Source organism: Condylura cristata, unplaced genomic scaffold (assembly GCF_000260355.1).
Source record: "Condylura cristata isolate star-nosed mole 26May11 unplaced genomic scaffold, ConCri1.0 scaffold00017, whole genome shotgun sequence".
NCBI lineage: Eukaryota > Metazoa > Chordata > Mammalia > Eulipotyphla > Talpidae > Condylura > Condylura cristata.
In genome coordinates this window covers 4,823,709-4,847,345 of record NW_004567118.1, presented here as the reverse complement: position 1 = coordinate 4,847,345, position 23,637 = coordinate 4,823,709, and the positions used below count along the sequence as shown (strand labels likewise).

At 45.8% G+C, this 23,637-nt stretch overlaps 1 protein-coding gene across 1 annotated transcript in view; it reads right to left on the bottom strand.

Moving 5' to 3' along the window:
• Positions 1–4,555: 4,555 nt before the first annotated feature.
• Positions 4,556–23,637, bottom strand: part of IKZF3 (IKAROS family zinc finger 3 (Aiolos)) — a 46,744-nt gene continuing 27,662 nt past the window's right edge. The window contains exons 2-3 of the mRNA XM_004684240.1: positions 14,448–14,564; positions 4,556–5,253 (exon numbers count right to left, since the gene is read on the bottom strand). Coding sequence (XP_004684297.1) covers positions 4,556–5,253; positions 14,448–14,564 — 815 coding nt within the window. The remainder of the gene's footprint in view (positions 5,254–14,447; positions 14,565–23,637) is intronic.

Sequence of the window (23,637 nt, the reverse complement as noted above, 5' to 3'; positions counted from 1 at the left end):
TCTGTGAACCCACAGAAGCAGGCCCACCAAAAGGGCCTTGTGTGCTGATCTGGAAAAGTCCTCGTATAAATGAGTCACTGGCGATGGGATCAGTCATCTTGAAGGCTGCCCCATTTTCCTTAACGTGTAAAATGTCTGCGCTCAGTCTCTCCGGGAGTGGCCGCGGGAGGCCGCTTTCACATCTGCACGTGAAGCAGGCCTCAGATACGCGCAGGGGGCGAAGGCTTTGGCTTTCCAGGTCAGGGTCAGCAGAGGGGCCCTGAGGCCACTGAGGAGGCGCTTGAGTGGCTTGGGGACTGGGTGGCCCAGGGCCCCTCAGAGCAGTGCTGCTCTTCTGGCTGCAATGCCACGAGGTATCTGTAGCGGGAGGGTGACTCACACAGCCTCTGAGGCTCAGCACTCACACAGCCTCTGAGGCTCTTTACTCCTGTTTATTAGAGCACGAAGGAAACTGCTAGAGACCAGTTGCTTCCACTAACAACTAAATCTCTATTATGGTCTGAGTATTGTTCATGACTTAAAACCTACAGTACATAGAGTGGAAAATTTGCAACTGTTCAACATAATTTTACTCTCCACCCACCCTACCCCACCCTGGTAAAGAAAAAAGGCAGCATAACCCCACAGACAAAATTACATAAAACCTCACTACATCCTTGGGAGGTAGATATTGTTCTGTCCTTATTTTTTCTTTTCAAATCCAAGCACTGATGTTCCAGTTTCAAGGAACAACTTAGTCAGAGGAGACTGCACCCCACTTCTTCAAAGTGGAAAGACCTGTGAATCACTTGAGGGCAGTGGGGTACAGACAACGGAACAGCCCAGTGGAGAGAGGCGCAGTCTGGAATGTGACGCTCGCACACGTTTACGGCCCAGCACGTCCATGGTCTGCAGAGGCCATTCCCCAGCCCTAGCTTCATGGCCGGCCTCAGTCTGGTCAGTCCTTACCCTTGAGAGAGGAGAGCTCCTTCCTTCAAGGGGCCCAGGTTGAGCTTTGGCTTCAGGTCAAAGTTGCTCTTTTTACGGGCACTTAAATCCCAAGTCATTCTGCTTTTTGCCTATAAGAGTGTTTGAACTCTGTCTTCTGTCTCAGCAGAAGAAGTATAGCTTCCAATTTTTTGTTTTTTAAAGGTAAGCGATGTCACTGGAACATCTAACCTCCTGCTACACAATCTGCTCTCATTCTCCAGGATATACTTTTCATCATCCATTTTCTCTTCTTGAATTCACCAGTCCTCATTTCAAGTCTTTGTGGAAGAACTTGAAACCTCTGAGGTCGCAAATCGTGGACTTTCTGAATCTCTAGTAGAGACTGACACACCTATTTTCAGTGGGGTACGTGTTACTGTTAGGACTTTACACACGGAACACTCCCTTTTGATCTTATTGCCTTGGGACAGATATCAAAGGTGCTGCTTTTTTCCCTATAAAAGCTGACACTTTAGGTAGCAGTGGCGGGGGAAGCGGAGGAGGAAAGGGAGCATGGGATACAGAGGAAAACTTACCCACGGGAGATTTCTTAACAGTGTTTCAACCAAGTAAGATACTGCTTTTTCAACATTTCTCTTGCCATAGAAATCTGAGGTCATTTTACATCTGGGACACTGTGAGTAGGGGCTTAACAAACATTAAGTGCTGTGTTTAAAAGGTGAGAAATTTTGTCACTGGTAAAGCCAGAAGCTGAGTCAGAACAGCTCAGAGTGGGGAACAAAGCATAAAATTAGCCAGCTTACCCGTGTTGAGGCAACTATCTCCTTGGGAGAATGACTTTAAAGACTGGTGGATTTATTCATTAATTTCCTCCCCCTTGGGGTGGAGGTGGAGGTAATGGGGTGGTGGGGGGTGTGTGTCAGTCTCTGCCAGTATCAAGCACCTGTACCGCACTGCAGGCAGAGATGCAGGACAGCTGGAGAGCCAGTTCCTTTCCATTTCCATCCTCAGCCCCCTCCGTCACGTGGCTACCAGGGAGCTCTCCATGGGCTTTCTGGCCGTGGTCTGAGGCTCCTGCGTTGGGGGAGGCCGGCCTGGCCAGAGGGACTCTGGCTGGGAAAGCAGGCGTGCTGCTGACGCTGCTGCAGGCCTTTCGGGCCAGCAGGGTCGAACGCGGACCTGCCCTGCCCTTCTCTCTAGGCCGCCTGCTAAGCTCCTCACCGCCCAGTTCGGGAAAGGAGTGCCCACGGGAGGAGGCAGCACCTGTGTGGGTAGCCATGCCCGCTCCCGGGCTTGACTCAATGGCTTAAGAATGGAGTTTCCACTACAAATTTTCTTTGGGCCTGAAATGCCCCATCTGGGCTGGGAACGCCCTAAGGAGAGTGCGGCCTTGTGAAAGCTCATCCCACGTGGAAGACCGGCCTGAGAACAAAAATCATTTGGCAAATCCACTGGGCACCATGGGGATGTGGAGGGGCACGGCAACAAATCACCCCCAGGGTGGCTGGAGGAGCCTTACTTTCAAGCAAAAGTTGTCTCTTCAGCAGAGATTTCCTCTGATGGGCGGAAGCGCTGGTCCCAGGCTTTCTCTCCTACCAACCACGGCTCCTAATCTTCTTCCTTTTGTCCCCCTGAAGAGCCAACAGGATGTGCGAGTTTCAGGAATATAATAAGCTCCTCTTTCCAGTGGGTGGGGCACCCTGGCCAGAGTCTCTGTCTTATGGAACTGGAGGGAGGAGCTGGAGACCACAGACATCGAGCCTTCTGGCCCACATCTTAGTCGCGCTGGGACTGTTGCCTTGGAACTTCACAACATCTTTTTTCCTGAGACAGGCGCCATGCTGTAAAGGAGAAGCCACTTGTAGGGGCCTGAGGGGGACACTGTAATGATGGGAATGAGCCGAGTTTGAGCCGAATGCCTTGGCCCTTCCAAAGCAACAAGGCGGATAAAACACCGCCTTCGAATTTGGGGGTCTTGGTTCCGATAGCAGCTTCACAAAACCCACTCTAAGTTTGTGAACAGGCTCCGTGAAGTGGCCCCTGGGAGCAGAGCGTATTTTCCCTGACACAGGTGCTCAAAAGGGGAGAAAGTCTTTGGTGAGCAGCTGCAGGCGCCGGTTTGTGCACACTTTGGGGCAAGATCAAAATACCTTCCTGTTTTTTGTTCCTCGCCACCATCTTCACATTTACAACTCAGTGGTTAAAGGAAAAACTTAATAACACTATCATTTACCACAGAAATGTGAAAGCTACTCATGTTCATAGCTATACCTATGCATTAAGGTTTGAAATATAACTGGTTACTGCAGAATCATATACATTTAAAACTGGAAGGGAACTTCTACCTCTTATTTCATGGTTGAGGAAACCTAGTTGTAAGTGAAGTGACTGTCCAAAGTCATACAGCTAACCAGTGGCAGATATGCAATTAGCCAGAAGATTCTGTGATTACCTACTGCAGTGTTAATTTTATACTTCTTATTATTACCATGATTCCCACAATTAATCGTAAAGCTGGCTGAGTCGCAGAACCAAGAACAGAATTTTGTGCATCTCTGGGGAACACAGTAGCTTCATTAAAAGTGGGGAGGGGAGTCCCAGTCTACCTGGTCAAGGATCAAGGAGATCCTGTCAAAAGAGGGACTCCCCCCCCTTAGCCCCATCATGAAACTCAGCCCTCACCTAAAGACCACAAAGGGTGTTTACCTGATTCCTCTTCAAATAAGTCATGCTTTTTGGACTTTGGGGAGCATATTGTTGTCAACAAAATCACTGGCAAGTTTGCCTGGGGTCTGCGCAAGCAAGATTCCACGAGGAAACCGAGCACTTCCCGGAGGCTCGTCTCACCACCGCGAGTGCTGCCAGCCCTGTCCCAGGAAAGGACGCCAGGTCCAGAGAGTGCCCACCCTTCACTGGGTGTCCAGGAAGGTCCATGTTGAAGGCCATCCGTCCTGCAGAGAATGTCTCCTACAGTTCAATGGCTTAATCCGAAGCAGTTTTTAGCTGGAGAAGGGAGGCGAGGGGGTCGGCGGCGCGAGTGGCTGCAGCAGACGTGGCTTGTTTTTGCTTCTGTGCTAGACATGGTGCTTGGGAGCGACTGCTCTTCAGACGGCCGACATGCTCACGTACTGGTTGCCAGCCAGTGGGAAGTGGACAGTTCATCTGGGCCTTCCAGCCTGGAGTCAGGTTCAGCGGGGAAGGGTTTCCCCGCCCGGAGGGCGGCCATCTCCGCTCTCTGGAGCTGGGCTGGCCAACAGGCCTCTCTGCATGCGGCCGGCGGAAGCTTCTCAGGACACCTGGGGCTGGCCGCTGCCCTTCCGGGGCCACAGCTCGGAGGGCGCCCATCCTGTCGTGTGGGACAGGGGCTCATGTGTCACTGGCTTTTAACCATCCCAAAATTCAGGCCCCTGACAGGGACAAAATGGTTTCACAACAGTGAAAACTCGATTTATCAGCAAACAACTTCTGAGTGAAGGCAGTTCTCTGGCTTATGGGGGGGGGGGGCCAGGCCGGCGGACGCTGGGAATGGTGTGGAAGGGAGTCGGCAGCTGAATGTGTCTGGCGCGGGCTTCGCTAGGGAGAACGTGGGGCGAAAAATGACGTGGGGGGGCGCGGCCAGCCTCCTTCACTTCAGCATGGCCCGGTGCTCGCCCCTGGCTATGTGGGACGAAAACTCGTACCGGTCATGGCTCCGATAGCCGCACATGTTACACTCGAAAGGGTCACGGAAGCCGTGGCAGCCCATGTGGATGGTGAACATCACGTAATCCAGGAAGAGCACCCGGCAGTGGTCGCACCGGTACACATCCATCACCTCCCCCTCCTTGTTGATCACTTTGAGAGAGTCCCGGGGGCAGACGGCTGGGGGCTTGAGGAGTTCGTACGGGCGGGGCACCTCCTTCAGGAGGGGCATCCCGTTGCGGGCCCGCGCAGGGATCATGTGGTTCTGCTGGTAGAGGTGACCCTGGCGGTCTTCGTGGTTGCTGTCCGTGTCTGTGGAGTCGTGGCCGCTGTTGTTGGGGGACAGGCCTCTCTCAGAAGGCAGGCTCTTCTCTGGCAGGTGGAGGTTCTTCTTTTCTAGGTCCTGGGGGGCCCCGTTTGGCATCTCGGTGCGTGTGAGGGCAATGGGGTACAGGCTGCTGATCACCGGGACCATCTCCGAGGTGGGGGCGGGTGGCGTCTGCACCAGGGGGCGCAGGGCTTCGGCACCGAGATAGCTGATGGCGTTGTTGATGGCTTGGTCCATCATTCGGGTCTGTATGATCTCGTTCTCTTTCTCGTACATATAGCTGGAATTATAGTCAAAGCAGGGGCGCTTCTCACCTAGAACAAGAGAAAGACTGGGTCACAAAAGGCGCGACGTGAAGGCAAAGGCTCTGTGCTCATGTTTTCCAGGGTGCCTGGAAAGTGAGGATGGGCACGTTGCTTCTTCAAGGACACCCAGTTCCAGTCTCAGGAGCCAGAGCCAGCAGGGTTTGCGCCTGCAGGCAAGGGTCAGAGGTCATCAGGTTGAGGCTGTATGTGAGTGGTTTCCAAGGCTCCTGTGGGAGAGCTGGAGAAAAGGAGAGAGCGCTAGGAGGGGGTTTAGGGGTGGTGGGAGGCTACTCCGCGAACCCGCCCTGCGCACCTACTATTCACATGCAAGCAATTCCCAAGCTCGTGTTTTACTTGTTATTTTCTGCTTGTAACACTGAGGAGGGCACACACACCACAAAGAAGTGGGGGTGCTCTGCCACAGCTCTCCAAGTTTCCTAAGTGGCTGCAGAGGTAGAAAAAATCGCCCCTTCAGATGGAAAAATGCACAAAGTGATGTAAAATAAACTATTATATATATATATATATATATATATATATATATATAAAATAAAAGGGAACACTACAAAATGTAAAAATAAATAAATAAATAAATAGCACCTTGAACTCCAACTTACCACTCCTAAACACACGGGCCACTAGACTGGCTGAGACCTGAGTCAGAGAGGGTCGAACACAGACAGTGTGAGCAGAGCTCTTGTGAGGAAAGCTCATGATCTCTGTGCCTTTCTCAGAGTGTGTTCTTTTGTTTGAAAAAAAAAAAAATCGTGTCATTGACACAAGTGTGATCAGGACCATCTCACACTTGACTGAAAACTTTAATTAGGGCCATCTTCTCCTACTTCTCACGTCAAACTGCTGAGAAATTTTCAAAACAGAGTTGAGGCACCTGAGGGGTATGGGTGTGTGTTCAGAAACAGAGGCTCTCTGGCCAGTGGGAAGGCCTGGGAGGAGGGCAGGCGTGCTAGGAGAGTGGCTGGCGTGGCTGGCGGCAGAGGCCAGGCGAGGGAGGGCGTGAGGAGCTGCTGGAGGTGAGGCTGAGCGAGGCCAGTGCACTGCACTGTGTGGAAGTTGGGTCTGGGGAGAGCACCGAGCCACATCCTCTCGCATTCCCCAGTTGCCTTGCGGCCTCAAAGCTTGTCACTGTCTCCTGGTAAAGGGATCGGTAATGAAAAACAAACACAAGACAGCAAATGATCAGAAGAGATCATTCCCGTCTGTGGGGCCTCCAACCTAAAGGAGAGAAATAAGACCTGTATATACGGATCAGAGAAAAAAGGAAGCCAGACTGTGGAAAGGCTGCTTTGCTGTGAAGGCTGTTGGTTTGATTCTAAATGCCATGTTTGAGAGTTTTAAAAAGGGGTTCTGGAAACAGAATCAAAAGGCCAGGCCTGGGTCCTCCCTGGTGGCACATCAGGTTGAAGTGCAGCACTATGAAGCTGTCTCCTCAGCAGTGTGTTTCAGTAGATCTGCCTGTTCTGCTCCCCACTCTGTCTCTGGTGAATCCTCTTACCAGAGGATGCTTAAGTAAACAAACCTTAAAATTAAAAAAAAAAAAAAGGCCAGGACAAAGCAGTTTGGTATAAATTGCACTACTAAGTGATAAGGGAATGTAGAGAATTCGAGGCCGAGCGGGCTGAGCGGGAGGAGAGAGCCTAGCAGGGGTGGAAGCCTTACTCCCGCCGTCTGCACCGCCCACACCCACACAGCTGGTGCCTGAACATGGACGCCAGTGTAGACGGGCTGGGTCTGACTCCGGCTCACCGTTTACTAGTTGCACGGCCTTGGGCAAGTTATTCAACCCTGCCTCGTCAGCCCTGTCTATTGCTCGGGGTCCTCAAGTAAAGTGAGAACAATAACTGGGCATTGGTGGCACTTGGAATGGCGCCTAGCACATTTGATAAATGTTAGGGCTTTTGTTTAGTTTGAACTGGTTCGCATCATGTTTCTTTCTTGGGCTAAATTCGGTTTTTAAGGAAACTTTATATCATCAGCATTAACGGAAAACCAGTATCACCTGCCACAAAGAGAAGGTAACCATGAAACATAAAAACAATGAAAGAAAACACCTTATTAAATTGTGATCAGATATTACTGTGTGCACTTGGAGATAGAAGTCCCCCCCTTTTTCAAACAGAAATTAATAGGTGTGAGATTAGTATTATAGACAACTAACATCAAATTAACTCTCAGTCTTTCTCTTTGGTATAATCAGGGAGACTGAAAGAGAATGAAAAGGAAAATAATTTTCCTGCCTTGAGGGCTGAGGTTTTTGAATGTTCCGTGGGCCTCCTGGCACTATGCACCCCTCACTCTGGAGACCAACCACAGGTTGTGGAAGGCACACACAGCAAACTACTCCATGCCTTTGAGCCTAACAAGGCTGTGGCCGAAGGTTCTTTTCAGGGTATCAACGTATCAGCAATGTGTAAGGTGGACAGCACAGTGAGAAGCGAGTCTGAAAGGTTACTCTCATCTGATGGCTTTGCCCTTCACCTCTACCCCATAAGGCCAACCTGATGATTTCTAGGCAAATACCCGAGAGTAAAACTATGCAAAGAGAAACACTCTCTCTTGATAAACCAATAAAAAGCAACAGAAAAGTAGAGCTTTGCCCCATCATCCATGTTCGTGTTTTCAACTTATAGCACAGATGTGTCTTTCTTTGATCAAGGCTCTCTGGAAGAATGAGAGCATGAAAGCCAGCTAAGGCCACACATATTCACTCCCTTCAAAATGACCCAGAAACACTGAACTTCAGTTTCTTGGCCTTTTCAAGGTTATTGATGAGTTAATTTCTTGTGTGGCCAGCTCTGCCCAATGCCCCAGATACCAGCAGTCACTGAGAATCCTTTTCTCCTAGCAGAGAGGCTCTGAAAGGCTTCCAGGGCGAGCAGGCACATCACAAACTGTGCTTTTATCCTTTCTCCCAAGAGCTTACTTAACTGGGCCTACAACTCCAATCTACACTGCCTGCAGGCCATTGCTGGAGAACAGCAGAGTGCTGAAGTTGCAAGAGGGAAAATGTGAAGGGGCAAATGACCTCCTGGATGGGTGGAAATGTGTGAACAAGTGCTGTGGTTAACACAGACCACTGCTCATTGTTAGGAAGATGGGAGGGGAGCCTCGGTGTTCACGTGCACACAGCCGTGACCATCAGATCCCTCATCTCCGAGTTACGGTAACTTGAGTAGAGCAGATGATTATCAGTCACCTGTAGACACGATGACTCAATGTGTATGAAACCCAGAAGAGCCAAGCTACAGTAATTGAAAAGCCAACAACTCACGTTTCTTTAGTAACACACTCATAAAAAAGGTTAGTCAAACCACAAGAGTGTAACTGCTTCCAAGCCTGCACAGAGCCTCTAGTCCAGCTTCGACTCAAAATCACACCACACCTTTGAATGATTAATGGCAACAGCTTCAAGCTGAGTTAGAGCTTTTCTTCCAATGAAAATACAAAATGGCAACAGCAAGGTCTATGGTTAGAAAGCAATACAGCCTGGCAGGGCCATTCCCTACCTGGGATTCTTTTGAAAGGTGCCAGAGCCTAATACCCAGGTTTTGGTATCTGAACTGAGCCACCGCTGGCCTGAACCACTGTGATGTGGTGAGGGCACAGGGCTGCTGGGAAGGCGAGAATCACAGCTTGGAGCAAGAGGGACCGTACGTGAGCCTGTGGGTTCAGACCTCAGCCTTAGGGGTTGAGGAACAAGCTCCATCCCTCCTAGTCTGTTTACTTCTGGTCTTTGTACGGAGTGCCTAGCACCAGTCCATCTTAGGGTACTGCTTATTGACCCCCAACTGTGCACCCAGTGCTGCCCTGGGTGCTTTATGTATTGTCTTAGTCGGCCTGAGAGGAACGACCACCTCCTAGTCACAGGAGCAGGCTGACAGACTTTCCAGAGTCGCCCTGCTGGCAGTCAAAGACCCCAGGGCCAGAGAGCGCTGTATGTGTCTGTGGGTCAGCCACTGCTTCCTGGCCCATAGCTGTCCAGGACCACACAATCCCACCCAGGCAGTGACTTCAGCTTTTCTCCTGGGATGGATCCCACAAGCTGTGGGGAAACAACTGTGTTTTGTGCTAGCACCTGCATTCAAGAAACAGCTAGGATGCCCAGAGTCGTGTGGTCTCTGTGAAGTCCCAGCAGAGTGCCAGATACAAGAAGCCCTCACTAAGAGGTAGAACTATTGTTCTGTACCTCTCAGCACTTTGAGGAATACAAGCATAACTGAAACATGACAGGAGGTTGCAGCATTTACACAACTCATTACAAATCAGGACCCTCAGTGCTATGTGGTAGAACAGAGTATAGTGTAGGCAAGAGAGTGGGGAAAAATATGGACCGCTTCTCAAATATGCTGCGCGGGAGGTGGGACACATACTGATCTGTTCTTTTCTTTCAAGTCTCCTGTCATCTGAGGTGGCGGAGACAAAAAAGCAGGTGGTTACACTTGCCTGAGTGCAGAGGGAGGCCGTTCAGGGAGAGACGCTGAGGGCTGCGGGGACACAGACCACACGCACTTCAGGGCAGATGTGAGGAGGGCGTTCCAGACAGGCCCCACGGAAAGAACAACCACACAGGACGGGAAAGTACTACACAGAACAGAGTATGCATTGGGCTGAATTAAAGGGTCACTGGATTGAACTGGTAAAATTGGAGAAGGTAAGTTAGAGACAGAGGCTGAAAGGCTCAGGAGGCCTGGGTTTTGGCCTTTATCCCAATAGGGCATCATTGCAAGTTTTTATTGAAGAGGGGAGAAAAAGGATTTGAACTGTCGAAAAACAACACAATCCCAATGTCACAGCCACGGCGATAGGGTGATGGGAAATATTCACGTTTTCCGTCCTTGGGTTTCTTCAAGGGACTGACAGGCGGGTGCCTTCATACGAGTGCGCCAGTCTTAACTTCGACTGCAAGCACATATCCAAAAAAGGCAGGTGAGCAGGGCGAGTGGAATATCTGATGATGGTTTTGGCTCTGATCTCAATCTCACTGAGACTAAGTGACTAACATGTCTCCAGGGGAGGGAAGTAGAGGGGAGCTGCAAAAGGGGAGCAGGAAGGAGGAGCACAGACAGAGCGAGCTTGGGGGTGGCAGTGAGGAGAACTGGGCTGGGGCCACGTTTTGGTGCGTGGAAACCTGTGTCCCCGGTAACCTGTGTCCCCGGTGAGCCACGGCACGCTCTCTGGATGGCATCTGCCCCGGGTGCTCACCAGGGGAGATGGTGTTTTTCTTGAGGGAGAAGGAGTCTCACCCACCGCTGTCCCTGTCAGTGACCGCTGTCCCTGTCAGTGACCGGCTTCTACCTGCTGCAGCCCCCACACAGCAAGGGGCGGGCCCTGCTCGAAGCGACCTCCAGGCCACTTCCAGCTGTGTCCTCCCCTCTCATCCCCCTTGCCTCCCCATAACTGAGCATCATGGGTGGCTGCTCATACTTCCACCAGCTCTGGAAGGCCATGGCTGTGTAAATGCCTGCAGGGGTGTGGATCTCAGCCCTTGGACAGGGGGTGGGACAAGATACTTTTTGCTTTTAGGAGAAAGGTATTGAACTGCTTCCTGTCCCTCTGTTAGCCAAAGCAGACAACTTCTCATTAGTTACTTCGCAGGGAATAACTGACAGACAGTGTTGAAGTGTCAAGCCTCATTGACATGTTTACCTTGGAGGGCTGAGACCTTTTTCATGTTCTTTTCAACATGAAAACTCCCTTTAATAAAATAATTCATAAATGAAAAGAAATAAGATGCTATGGTAACCACTTCAGTCTGAATAACACATCTGTTTTTGGAGAAAGAATGAAAATCAGAAAAAGAAATATGCAGAAATACAGTCACTTTCCTCCTCCCCCCAGGAGAGAAATCTGGCCTCTATTTTGAGCCAAGTATTTGACGATGGCCTAGTTAGGAGTAGAGTCAAATGAATTTATCACAAGAGAGTGAGACTCAGAGGAAGGCCAGACCAGAAAGGGCCAGGCCCTAAAAGAAAGGGCTTCCTGTCCTTTGAAATGAACGACTGAGGAGAATTATCTTTATGATGTAAAAGACGCTGATTTCTAATGAATGTGTGTCAACTGAGCTCCCATTTTACAGGAAGTGATACAACATTTCTTGGAGAAAAGGGGGAGAAATGATTTTTTCCCTTCTTCTTGGCACTTTAATTTTACTCTTCCTCTGCACCAGAGGCAGTTTTTTTTCTGTTTCTAAATGCATCCAGGCTCGGTTCCATCTGCCCTCTTCCTCCATCACCTCCAGTGGAAGAAAATGCTACTAGAGGCCATTGCCTCTAGCCTGCCAGGGAAGTAACAGGCTGACCCGGTGGCAGAATGTCGCTTCACCCTCACAGTTCAAGAGGTCAGGGGCGCCCAGGTGGGTCTGAGCACTGTGCACTGTCAGCAAGGAGTAAGGGGTGACTCATCCCTCCTTCACACTTCACCCGCTGCCATTTCCCTGGCAGCGGAGTCTTTTCAGAAAATGGTGACTTGGAGAGGAAATACAGGAGAGAGAAGAGGTGAGGAGGGAACACCAGCCTATGTTTTGTATCACTTCATGCCGTGTGCGCACAGGGTCATGGCTTCCATGCTCCCCCTACTTTCAGCACAAAGGTGATTCGGTTAAATGAAAAGGGATTTCTTTTATTTGAGAAAAAAATCTCTAAAACAAGGGCTCAGGAGAGAAGCGAGTGGTAGGAGATTAGAACAGCGCTCAGGAGAATAGCACGTTTTCTTGGATGATGATCTGACAGGACCCCCGACCTCAGCACGGTGACTGGCTGGTGGAGGCTCATAAGCAAGCTGCGACGTACTAAGTGACACGTGTGTGCTGAATGAGTGCGGCTGCTTTACGAATTCTCAGATTGAATGACATCACCCTAAAACAGATGAGGTAGTTCATAACATAAATACCTTTTCCGTATGACCTTGAGAAGGAAGTAGTCCGGTACACGTTTGGGTTTATAAACACAAAGTCGCACTCAGAACTGTGGCTTTTCCAACTCATCTCAGAGACTTGAGGACCTGTGTCCACTCCCATCTCCTCTTCAGTCCCCTCATTTCAGAGATGAGCAGAGGCCCAGAAACTTACGTGACGCATCCAGTCACACAAGGTTAAGAAATGACTGAGCAAGAACCAGAACCTGGGTCTTTTCCTTAATCCAGGGCTCTTCCTACTGCATGGTACTACAATTTACCAAAAAGCAAGAACAAAAACAACCACCCAAACCCAAAATTCCCTGAAGTCCCAAAGTTGAGTCAGCTCAAATCAAGAGTTAATGCTACAAGTTTCCTGGGCTCCCGCACAGAGACTGATACTTCTGAAGATGAAAGAAATCAGCACCGACAAGACCAGCATCTCGGGGAGTCTGGGAAGGGAGGAAGGAAAAAGCCTGTGCTCACAATGGCAAGGAACAAACGGAACAGATCCCTGAGGCAATGGGTAAAATGGCCTGATGGGAACAAATGAAACAGGTTGTGTTTTTACTTAAAATTTTTTTTTCGCCCTTCCATCCCCAAGTTGTGTTTTTACAGCCATGAAAATATGAAGGCAACTTTCATTATACTCAGTCGGGTGTTGGCTCAGCTGTAAGAACTGTGCACCTTCCCTCATATTTTAGTCTGTTAGATCAAAATGAGTCAGTTTACATTTTTTCTTCTTGCTCAACTCCCCTCATGTCTCTCTTCACACCAGCTTCAGTCATTTCCAGAGTCAAGACTTTCCCTTTATCAAATGACACTCACAGTTCAGAAGAACAATCCAAGCTTTCTTTTATATTCTAGTTAGAACCTCTTCACATAAATAAAGCTCAAAAGAACTATGAGTAACTTTTAAAAATAATAGCCACTGTGCCTAACTTCCATGGAGGTTACTACACGCCCCCATCATTTCTCACCAAGGAGAAGGAAGATGGTGAGGAGGAAGGGGTCTCTCTCAACTGGAGTGCATCCACACTTATTCCTTTTTAAATGATTTTATTTTTAAAATCAATTAAAAAAAAGTAACTAATATTTGGATACTGCCTTCAGCACTGCCACCCTGCTGCACCCTCCACCGAATTACCCATAGTCCACTATCAGTTCATTGCGCTGATAATTTATTCTTAAAGAGACTAAAAGGATACAAATTTTTTTCAGCTAATCAAAATGTAATAAAGAAGCAAAAATACCAAGTTAGATAATATGTGGGTTCTTTCAATCCTTCTCTATAATTCACACAACATGTCACCTTGTAGAGAAAATTATTTAGACCAGAATAAAATTTAACTAGATGTAACCATGCAGGCATTTGCTATCTATATCTTAAAAAAAAAAACTATTGAAAAGAATAAACGACAGGGCTAAAGTAAGAAATCAACAACAGTAAGGAGCTTTGGAAAAACAGGCTGACAATTTTCTAAAGTATTACTGGTGTTGAGGTCTATTTTTGTGTGATAACTATTTTTATTCAATATCACTGACTTTCAATTTATAGCAAAACTGATACATTCAATTCAGCTGCCTACTTCACAAATACAAATCTATTTTGAATATCATGGTCACATTTATAGAAACGTCTGGGAGAGTTCAGAAAATATCTGCCATTCCACAGCGCAACACTTTAATGGACATAATTATTTCTTAGCCATCTCGTTCTGCTATATTTTTGACAACATGAAAACCAATGGCATAAAAATTAACTCCATTAAGACAAATGATTAAATCCAACCCTGTTATTTAAATCCACATTTTCCCAAGCACTTTTCCTTAAAAGCCAATTCTCAATCAAATTAAAAAATAGGGCAATACATTTTAAAGCATGACAAAAGTCCGAGCACGTTAACGGAACCAACTTGTAAAATATAATTACAAAAGATTACAGAAATGCTATCTCAAACATCTTAGTGGTGCAAATTGCATAAACTCCTATCATGCAACATATTGTCATTCGGAATACAGAGGAAGGAACAGCATTTTTAACACAAACTCCATTTAGGAAATTGGATACCAAACGCTCCCATCTTCAGTAGTTAAGAATCTTTAGTTAAAATATTTTATTCTGTTTGCTCTAGTTACCAAAATTATCATGAAGATTAAAAGTGCACAAACAGAAGACCAAGCACCTTACTTTAAAGGGTTAAACTAGGCAGGGTCTGTGTAGTAATAAGCCACCTCTGTTATCTCATTCAAACTATCTGCTAACAACAGCAGGAAAAGGGTTGTATTCTTACCAATGAATTTCTGAGGCATTGAGCTTTTTCGTTTTGCCACATTGCTTGCTAATCTGTCCAGAACGAGAGCTCTTTCACTTCCCATCTCTGCCTTGATGTGTCTTGCCTCCGCACTTGCTGGTTTGGAAAATTTGAAAAAGAGGAGGGAAAAAAAAATGTTGGTCAATGTGGAGAAAAGGAAATAGGCTGGAAGGAGGCCCCTGCACACCGCTGCTACCTGGGTGTGCGCCTGGGATTCCTGCCCTGGGCACCTGCTGTGGCCAGTGAAGCCAGCCTGCACCAGGGCACATTCAAATCTTGCAGTCTTATGCGGAGCTGGGAAAGCCCGACCCATCCCCAACCAGTACCTTCATTAGCAAGAGGAAGTATTAAATAAACAGCTTGGACGTGGTTGGTTGCAAAAAGATAGATAGAAGGAGATCTAACCCCTATCAGCCTTTCTGATTCTGAGTAACTGCTCGTGACACCTGCAGACTGATAGAATTCTTCTTAACAACTTTGAAAAAAAGAGTATGGTGTCCCAGATTTACTGCTGTTTATGTTAATCGCACTTTTGAAAATAGACACACTTACCCAGATAGCAAGAAATCAACTCGGTGATTTGTATATTGAAATTCTGAGTGGGTTTTTTTTTCTTCTTTTTTCCAGCCTGCTCCTTTCAGTTCCTATCTTTCAAATTCTATTTCTCTGGGCTTTGCATTATCTGTTTCATATGCTTTTCACATTTCAAAACTGTCTCAGTTAAAATTTCCCTGAGCAACACTTCTGTCTTGAAATTAAAGACCAATTTGTACAATACATTCTTATTATATTTCTAATGAAAAAATATGAACAAACTGCCTAAGAATATGGTCTAATTGTCAATCCATGAGTAGAAACTCAAGTGCTTCTTTGACCTGCCTGAACATCAGAATCACCTGAAGAACAGCTAAGAGACACCTGTGTCCAGACTCCCCCTTCATAGGAATTGAAAGGGGATCTCTGATTTAGGGGCCTAACGTTTTTAAAGTTCTCCAGGTGATTTTTACAATACGACAAGAATTGAGAACCACTAGAATACATAAATAGTGCCAACATCTAGTTAACTAAAATAGTAAATTAGAATAAATATAGTTTATTCTGGTATAGCAGGCACTACTCAATAAGAGTTCATGCCTGAAGTTCGAAGACTAGCCTAATATAAAGTCTCAAACTTTAACACATGGTGTTAGTCTAAACTAGGGATCAGCAGAATCTTCAGTAAAGGGCCAGACTGTACAGATTTTAAACCTTAGGGGACAGATATAGTTTTCATTCCAAATTCTTTATCCCTCTGCCTCCCTGCCCACCACCCTTTAACAATGCAAAACACACACACACATACACAAAACCCTGTTGCACACAGGCCACTGGTCAGAGTTTGCTCACCCCTGACCTAAGCAAACATTTTGTGATGCTACAAACATTACTATTCTATCATAAGCATTTCAGGAAGCCCAAACTAAAACAAAGAAGCCAATATTTCTAATGTTTCTAAGAAAGAAGAAAGTGAACTGTGTTTAAGGGGCTGGAGTGAAAAGCAGGCAACGAGTGCAAAGTGGAACCCGCATCCCCTCCCCTCCAAATCTACACACAGCGTTGGGAGCTGCTGATGCTGATTCTACAGTTGGAGGGTTTGCTGTGTGGGAAGAAAACCTAATGCACAGAAATACTATCACGCATTTTGTGGGCTCTCAGACATTCAGACCTTAAGTGGACATGCCCAGAGGGAAGAAAAGTGGCTGCCACTGCAATAAATAAACCCCCAGGGCAGGACTGTAGCTGGGCGAGAGGACCGAAGCCAAATTAGGGGAGAATTCAAAGTATTTTATTTTTTATTGCCATGTTTTTGTTTCTTTAAAACATTGTTTGCTAATCACCATACAATAAACAATAAAGCTTGGGTATTTTTTTGAATGCAGGTGTATAATGAAATCTGGCTCCAAAAAACGAAGGAGAGGAGATGATGCTGATAATGACCACATTTCCTAGACTTTGTGAGTTCCCTGTCAAAACCAATTCTGTGCTCTAAAGAAACAAATTCCAGTCTTGAGTTTAAGCCGTTAGTGACACTATTTGTGTAAAGGAGAACAATAGGGCCAGGGTAAGGGGCCTGGGCAGCCTTGGGTTAGTGCTCCCACACGGCAGCTGGCTGACCAGCAGCTGTACACGGCTGGCACAGTGAGGCCAGGACACTGGTGGTGAGTGAACTGGGTCAAATTCTGGCCAGCCCAGGAGTGGGTCTAAGTGACCAAACAGGAAACTATTATATATATTATTTCCTTTCGCACAAACCACCACCAGATGTGGCACTACCCGGAGCCCCAGGAGCAGAGAGATGAAAGACACAACCAGGGGCTGGAAATACGCTGTAGGAGGTTTTCCTTAGAAGTGTCAGGAGGCAGCTCAAGTCTTGCTTCGACCAGGGCGCTGTGGTTCTGGCAGGTGTGACGGGAGCAAATGAAGGTAAGGCTCTCCCTTCCCTGTACTTAGAATCTAAAAGATCTAAAGCAAATTGAGAATGAGAAACAGCACTTTGGGATTTTTTAAGTTTATCCCCACTTCACCACTGCTCTTATCAGTCTCCCTGCAGTCATCCTCCAGTCGCCTGAAGACCCGGGATAATGTCCACAGCACCAGGACTCCTGCTGCTGCCAGCCTGGCTCCCCACGCTGTGGCCCACAGTTACTGTTTACATTCTACCAGAGTCAGTACCAGTTACCACGGCAGCCTTTTCCGGACACATTCTCAATATCCTCTTTATTTGGGGGGATGTGAAAGCGAGGATACACTGACCTAAATAATGTTAACGGGGGCATGCCCCTAAATGGCAGCCTCCCAGATAACATCACCTTTTATCCCTGGTTACTCACCAGCTTGTCTTAACAGTCATCTCTAGATAAACCTTATTCTGTAAATCAGTGACAAAATGCCTGATACTTAAAAAGATAAAATCCTGGAGTTTATGGACAGACAGACAATTTGAGGCATGGGTAGAGAACCTGTCCATTTCCACAACTCTGGCTAGATGGAAAGAAATCCTCTGAAACTAATCTGGATGGCTCCCAGCCACCCCCATCTGCTCCCTGGATCCCTCACTCAACACTCCAGCTCCGAGACCCCACCCTCCTGTACATGTGGACACACTCTGGAGATAAAGTTCATTTTTACTGGGCTTCCTTTCCTAACTGGCGTGTCAGGCAAAGGCTAGCATTTCCGTTGAACGCGACCCACTCTCAGTTGCCTTCCCAAGGGGGTAGTCTTCCTCTGAGCACTGCTATACACCACCGCCTGAGCAGACCCTCTTTGGAGTCAGACAGTATCTTTGGGATTCTGAGAAGTTTAGGAGGTATAATGGGGGGAGGGGGGAGAAGGACTATTGCTTTTTAATCCTCTGCCTTAAATTTAAGAGCAACTGTCTATTTACACAGTCTAGACGTGCTATCTTACCGCATCATGTCTCAGAAATGTAAGTGGAGGGAAACCAGTTTGGCAAGATAGTAAGGGAACAAGATAATGGGTTTAAATGACGAAATAGGAAATCCGTTCCTGAGTGGTGTTTGGCAGTTTGATGTTGCAAGGGATGGGTGTGGGGAATATGGGATGGTGTCAAGGAGCAATTTGCACACTTGTTTCAGGAGTGAACTCAGAGGAGTAGGGCTGTATTGGATCAATCCAATTTGCTACTTGTCCAGAGAATCTACTAATTTTCATTAGGAAAATGATTTTAAAGATGTGTGGGAAAAATAAATAATAAAACTAATATGAAGTCTTAATTACAGAATAGGTCACTGCCTTTAATCTCTGCCCAACTCTTAATAGTCTGTCTGGGTTTTAGTCAACTGTTTCCATGACGCAATTTCTATCTCAAAGTGATTGCAGATTTAACTATGTAATTTGTTGAGTTTTTGTTTTTGTGCAAAATCCTTCATTAGGTCTTGAAATGTTAAATGGAGCTCAAGTAAGAGACATTGCTTCCTGTCTCTTCTGTGGTGTGGTCAGTCACTAGCAAATGGAGAGTGGAACAAAGGGGTGTTATTATGCAATACGAATTGTCTAACAAGAGATTGCTATTGAAGATAGGCAGGTTCTGACGAAAATGTTATATAAAAGTGTTGCCTTCTTAAGCCAGTAGGATGAAGACTAACTGTAGGATAGTACTGATTTTCAAAAGGAATAATTTTGGGGAAAATAAACTTCTAAAACATTTTTAACTTTTTCTCTGGTCTGTTACTTAGTAAAAATATGTTTACTTTGAACTTCTGATGCATCCATTAGAGCAACTGAAACAATGCGAACAACGATAAAAGGTTTTGACTTTAAGATTCATAAATAGATATAATTATTCAATTAAAAAATCTTGTTTTGCTAGAACTCATTGTCATACAAAAATATGTACCACTTCAAGTATTCATAATTTGTGTGAAATGAGGCTAAATGAATGTCTATGCCAGCTGTTAGTCCCTTTCTGGAATAAGTATCAAACTAATGAGAAAACGAAATGGTGATTTTCTATATTCATCCTTTCACATCTATTCCATTAACAGCAGAATCAGCGTAGCTTGATGATGTCACTCGTGATGTCTGGAAAGTGGATAGCACATGTGTCTCTATTAAACCTTAATAGATCAAGTGCTCTTCCTTTGCTAGGTTGTGAGTTTCTCAAGGTAGGACTTAACCTTCACTCATCCTTCAAACAGCTCTCACCTAGACCCCCCCCAAAGAATTCAACAAATTTGAATAAAATGAAATGATAATAAGGCTAGAGTTCTGTTGCCCAACAAGGCATTCTTTTGCAGATGGGTCTTGAGTCCAAGACTTTTTTGTCTGTTCTGCTCCCACAGAAAGGCCTGGCTTCCCTATAAGGGCAGGTGTCCCAAGGCTTGTCCCTCCCCCTGGGCTGCGCGTTCAGCTTCCAATAAGCCCTGGCTGTGCAAACACCACATCCGTAGGAACAAGAGGACATCATCATTCTAAAAACTGGCAATGAAGGGGTAGGATGTACCAAGGTGGTATTTAATCCGGGTGCCTAGATTGAAACACTATGTCCAGATTGGCTCTCCCAATATAAAGAAGGAAACAGATATGGAATCCAGATAGGAAGCAGAGGCAATAATGAAAGGACTGGCTTATGCTGGATTAAAGAGTCTTTACATTCTGGGTTTCAGGAAGAATAATGGCAACTATTTGAAATATGAAAGAAAGTAATACATTGACATTTAGTATTTATTATACTTCATTAAGCTGTGACTTTATAAACTTTACAACCTGAAACCACCATTACAACATATTTGTTTTTTTTTTAAGAAAAACCTGCTGACTTAGTTAACCCTTTATTTTTTTTGCTGAGACTTAAAGTGTATTGCACGCATCCATGAAACCACCCTATGAAATGCAAATTAACTCAACCTCTGTCTTTCAGCATTTCCTGAATCACCTTTACCACGGAAGATAGTTAAAATATATTTTTTTGATACTTTCCTAATTTGAAATTCCTAAAAGAAAGATCATGGTGATGGGAAGTCAGGAGGTAACCGTACTTCAAATTTTAAAAAATTTGAACTTACTGTTTAGCATGGTTTCTCCCCCTCTTTCCAGAAGAACCCAAACACACACATGCATCTGTGTGTATCTGCCAGTATGTATGTCATTATATTTCTTTAGCCAGATCATATTTTTAGAATATAGCTAATCAAGCCATATTTTCCAAAAGTGGAAAATACCCAAATGTCTGTTAACTAGTGATTAGATAAATATAATGTGGTAAATCCAAATACTGGACTATTATTCAGTTATTAAAAGGAATGAAATACTGATACATGCTATCATGTGGATGAACCCTGCAAACATTCACCTAGAGGAAAGAGGCCAGACATGAAAGATCATCTATTGTATGATTCTACTTATGTGAAATGTCTACAATAGGTGAATCCACAGAGAAAGAGTAGATTAGTCGTCACTAGGGGTTAGAGAGAGGGCAGAGGGGAAGAGACTCTTCCTGGGTACAGGATTCTTCTGGGGGTGATGAAAACATTATTGAACTAGATCATGTTAATGGCTGTATAATATTGTGACATATTAAAACTTACCAAACTGTACATACACAAAAGATGACTGCCTCTCTCTATAAAGGCGAACCAAAAAAATCAATTTTTGAAAATAGAAAAATATATAGTTAATCATGAAAACAACACAAATTCATGTGATTTTAAAGTAAATCACTGAATTTTTGAAGACTCTCAGTTTTCACACTTCTAAAATATTAAGGACTCTATTAGGAATAGAACAGATTTTCACAACTTGGGAATTTCTTAGAGTAAGAGCTTGGCCTGTTTTCTGACATACAGCCTACAAGTGGGGATACCCAAGAACCTCTGGCATTGGCTTACGATATCAAAGCTCAAGTCTTGAGTAAGTGGTGTGTTTTTTGAAAGAGAGTAAACATTTCTCTTTAGAAATAAGGAGGAAATCCAACTCCTTGATAAAACCAAAGATGTCATCAGGATAAAAAGCAGAAGCAGTGCAAGCCAACAGAATTCAGTTGGCCAGCTCCTAACACCAGAAAGTCGGCTTTATCTAAAACAAAAGTTTCCTCTCACTCAAAAGGGGCACAGTTAAAGCAGTCATGCTTTCCACTCCATTTTTCCTGAGTTTCTCATATTTTGTAATTGTTCTGCTATCTAATGTTCAAAAGATTCAACTGTCTCTACTGTGTCAAATCCTGTCTCCCATGAGAATTTCTACCTGTTGTACAGTAACAACTAGTTCAAGTAACCAAATAGAAATGCCAGACACACACGCTCAGAAGCAGGCAGGTGGTCAAATGGGGTGAGACAAAGGACAAGCGCAGAGAGCAACGTAACAAGGTTCAGGCTGTTTCAGCTGAAGGGTGAAAAGGAAATGGAGTCACAGTATGATACAGAGAAAGACACCTCATTCAATCGGTGGCCACTGCGCATGTACCCAAAACACTGAATAAAATGTGTAATTACCAAAGCCAAATGAAAGCATCACAATGAATCATGTGAGCAGACAAGTATATGATTTGGGGCCTTTTGCAAAGAAAACCCTCCTAGCTTAACATGTTGATAAGATCTTGAAAACTGAGACTTTAAGAAAAATTCATTCATTCATTCCTTTTCCAAGCTGTTTATTCCAGTGCAGAGTCATGGCTGGCAGGAACCTATCCCAGCTACTTAGGGCATGAGGCCGAGCCCAAGTGTGGCCAGGACGGCCTTCCAACACAAGGCACCGTTGCACCCACTTTCCAGCTGGCACAAGTGAGACACAGCAGTGACCATAACATGCTCATCTTTAGGACATGGGCAGAAAAGTACTTGGGAAAGACCCAGGCAGGTGCAGGGAGGACAAGCCAAGTGCACACAGACAGACCTATCCTGGAGCTGGTGTTTCCTTATCAGCTTCACAACAAAATGATGCTAACTGAAAGCCTGTCACTGGAGAGGTGGAGAACTACTTCTCACTACCTACCTAGACACAACTTTTTCTTGCTAGAATTACTGCAGTGGCCTCTTAATCAGTCTCTCCAATTTTCAGTCTTTCTTGCCCCAAACATAATCTACTCTCAATAGCGAATAGAGGGATTTTCTCCTTATGAGTCCAAATACGTCAACTTATATTCATAACCCTCTGACGATTTTCAGTTTTACTCCAAGTAAAGGTCAAAGTCATTACCAGGGCCTAGAGTCAGAAAAGATCTGGTTTCCCAATGCCATTCTGGTATCAGGTCCCATTACTCTGCTCCAGCCCCAAAGTCTATTTATACTTCTTCAGACTCAAGCCCCAGGGCCTTTGCATTTGCCCTTTCTTCTCATCTCTGGGGCTCTTTTCCCATCCCTTTCAATCAGCTACAATGGTACAACCTGGCTGAAGCCTTCCCTGATTCACCTCAGTCCCTGGCATCTGCTTCATTCTTCTCAACAAGACTCAGTATAATATACTGAAAAAGCTGCTTGCTCACTTTGTGGCTGTCTTTTCCCAGTAAAATACAAACGCCACAAGGGCAGCCTTTCCTGTCTGTTTGCAATTCTGCCCCACCACCCAGAAGGGGACACGGGGTGCCTGTGCCATACAGGGGCGGGGGAGGATCGCGGCATGGACTCACCAGACTCGCCCAGGTCAGAGCTCTGAAGGTAGGTGCGGCAACGCTCCTTATGCTCCTCCAGGGAACTTCTCTGCTTGTAACTCCTTCCGCAAAACTCACATTTATAGGGTTTCTCAACTATAAGGAGAGCACAGGGGACACGTGGTGACCCTCTGGGGTTACAGGACACGGGGTCTCGGCATTCCGTGAAAAGTGTCCGCAAGGAACGCGAAGGCAGAGAGGGGCCCGGACTCGGGGATTTCTCCGCCCTGGCTCCTTTACAGTTTAGTAAAGGGGAAGGGTACGGTCCATAGTTGAGGAGCACGGCGGGCAGACTCCTTTCACGGCGAAAGGGTTTGCGTTTAGTGACTTATCAGTGCGCACACCTTTGAACGCCAGGTCCACTTTCACTTCTTTAGGGAAGAGATAGGCCCTTTCTATTCTTCAAGGAGGTCTATGTCATTTAAGAAGGAAATTTTGCGACATCCACCTGGCTGCAAGTGAAGAAGGCCATGGTTTGTGGGAATCAGCCATCCCACCAGAAACGATGGCCTTTGCCACAATTGCCATTCTGGATACATTTAGCTTCCCTCTGCCAAGCGGCTATAGCAAAATCTGGGCTAAGTCAATGCAAACTGAACTAATTGTAAAAAGTCTTGAGTAAATAAGATGAATTGCAAAAATGATTTCATCTTAATTTTTAAGATAAATTTCCTCAAAAGTTCATTCCTACAATTCAGGCGATCTTTAGCCTTCCCAGGTCTCCAAATGCTTTTTGCTTAAAATGATAACTTCAACTCTGAGCAGGGCTCATCTTTCTGATATGTCGATAAAATGTACCCTATGAACCTGCCAGAGTTTTAGGGACTGAGATTTTTACTTTCTAGTTCTCTTGTTCTGTTTGAAACAGAGCCCCTTTGGGCTTCAAACACTAAAAGGTGCTTACGCAGTCCTAAATGAAGTAAATGCAGGTTTCCAAGGGTTAAACTTAGATGTCTAAGTTGGGGTCTTCCAGTATCTGTCTTAAAATGACTACTGTTGTTGGGTCCTATTTGAAGGAGGCAACAG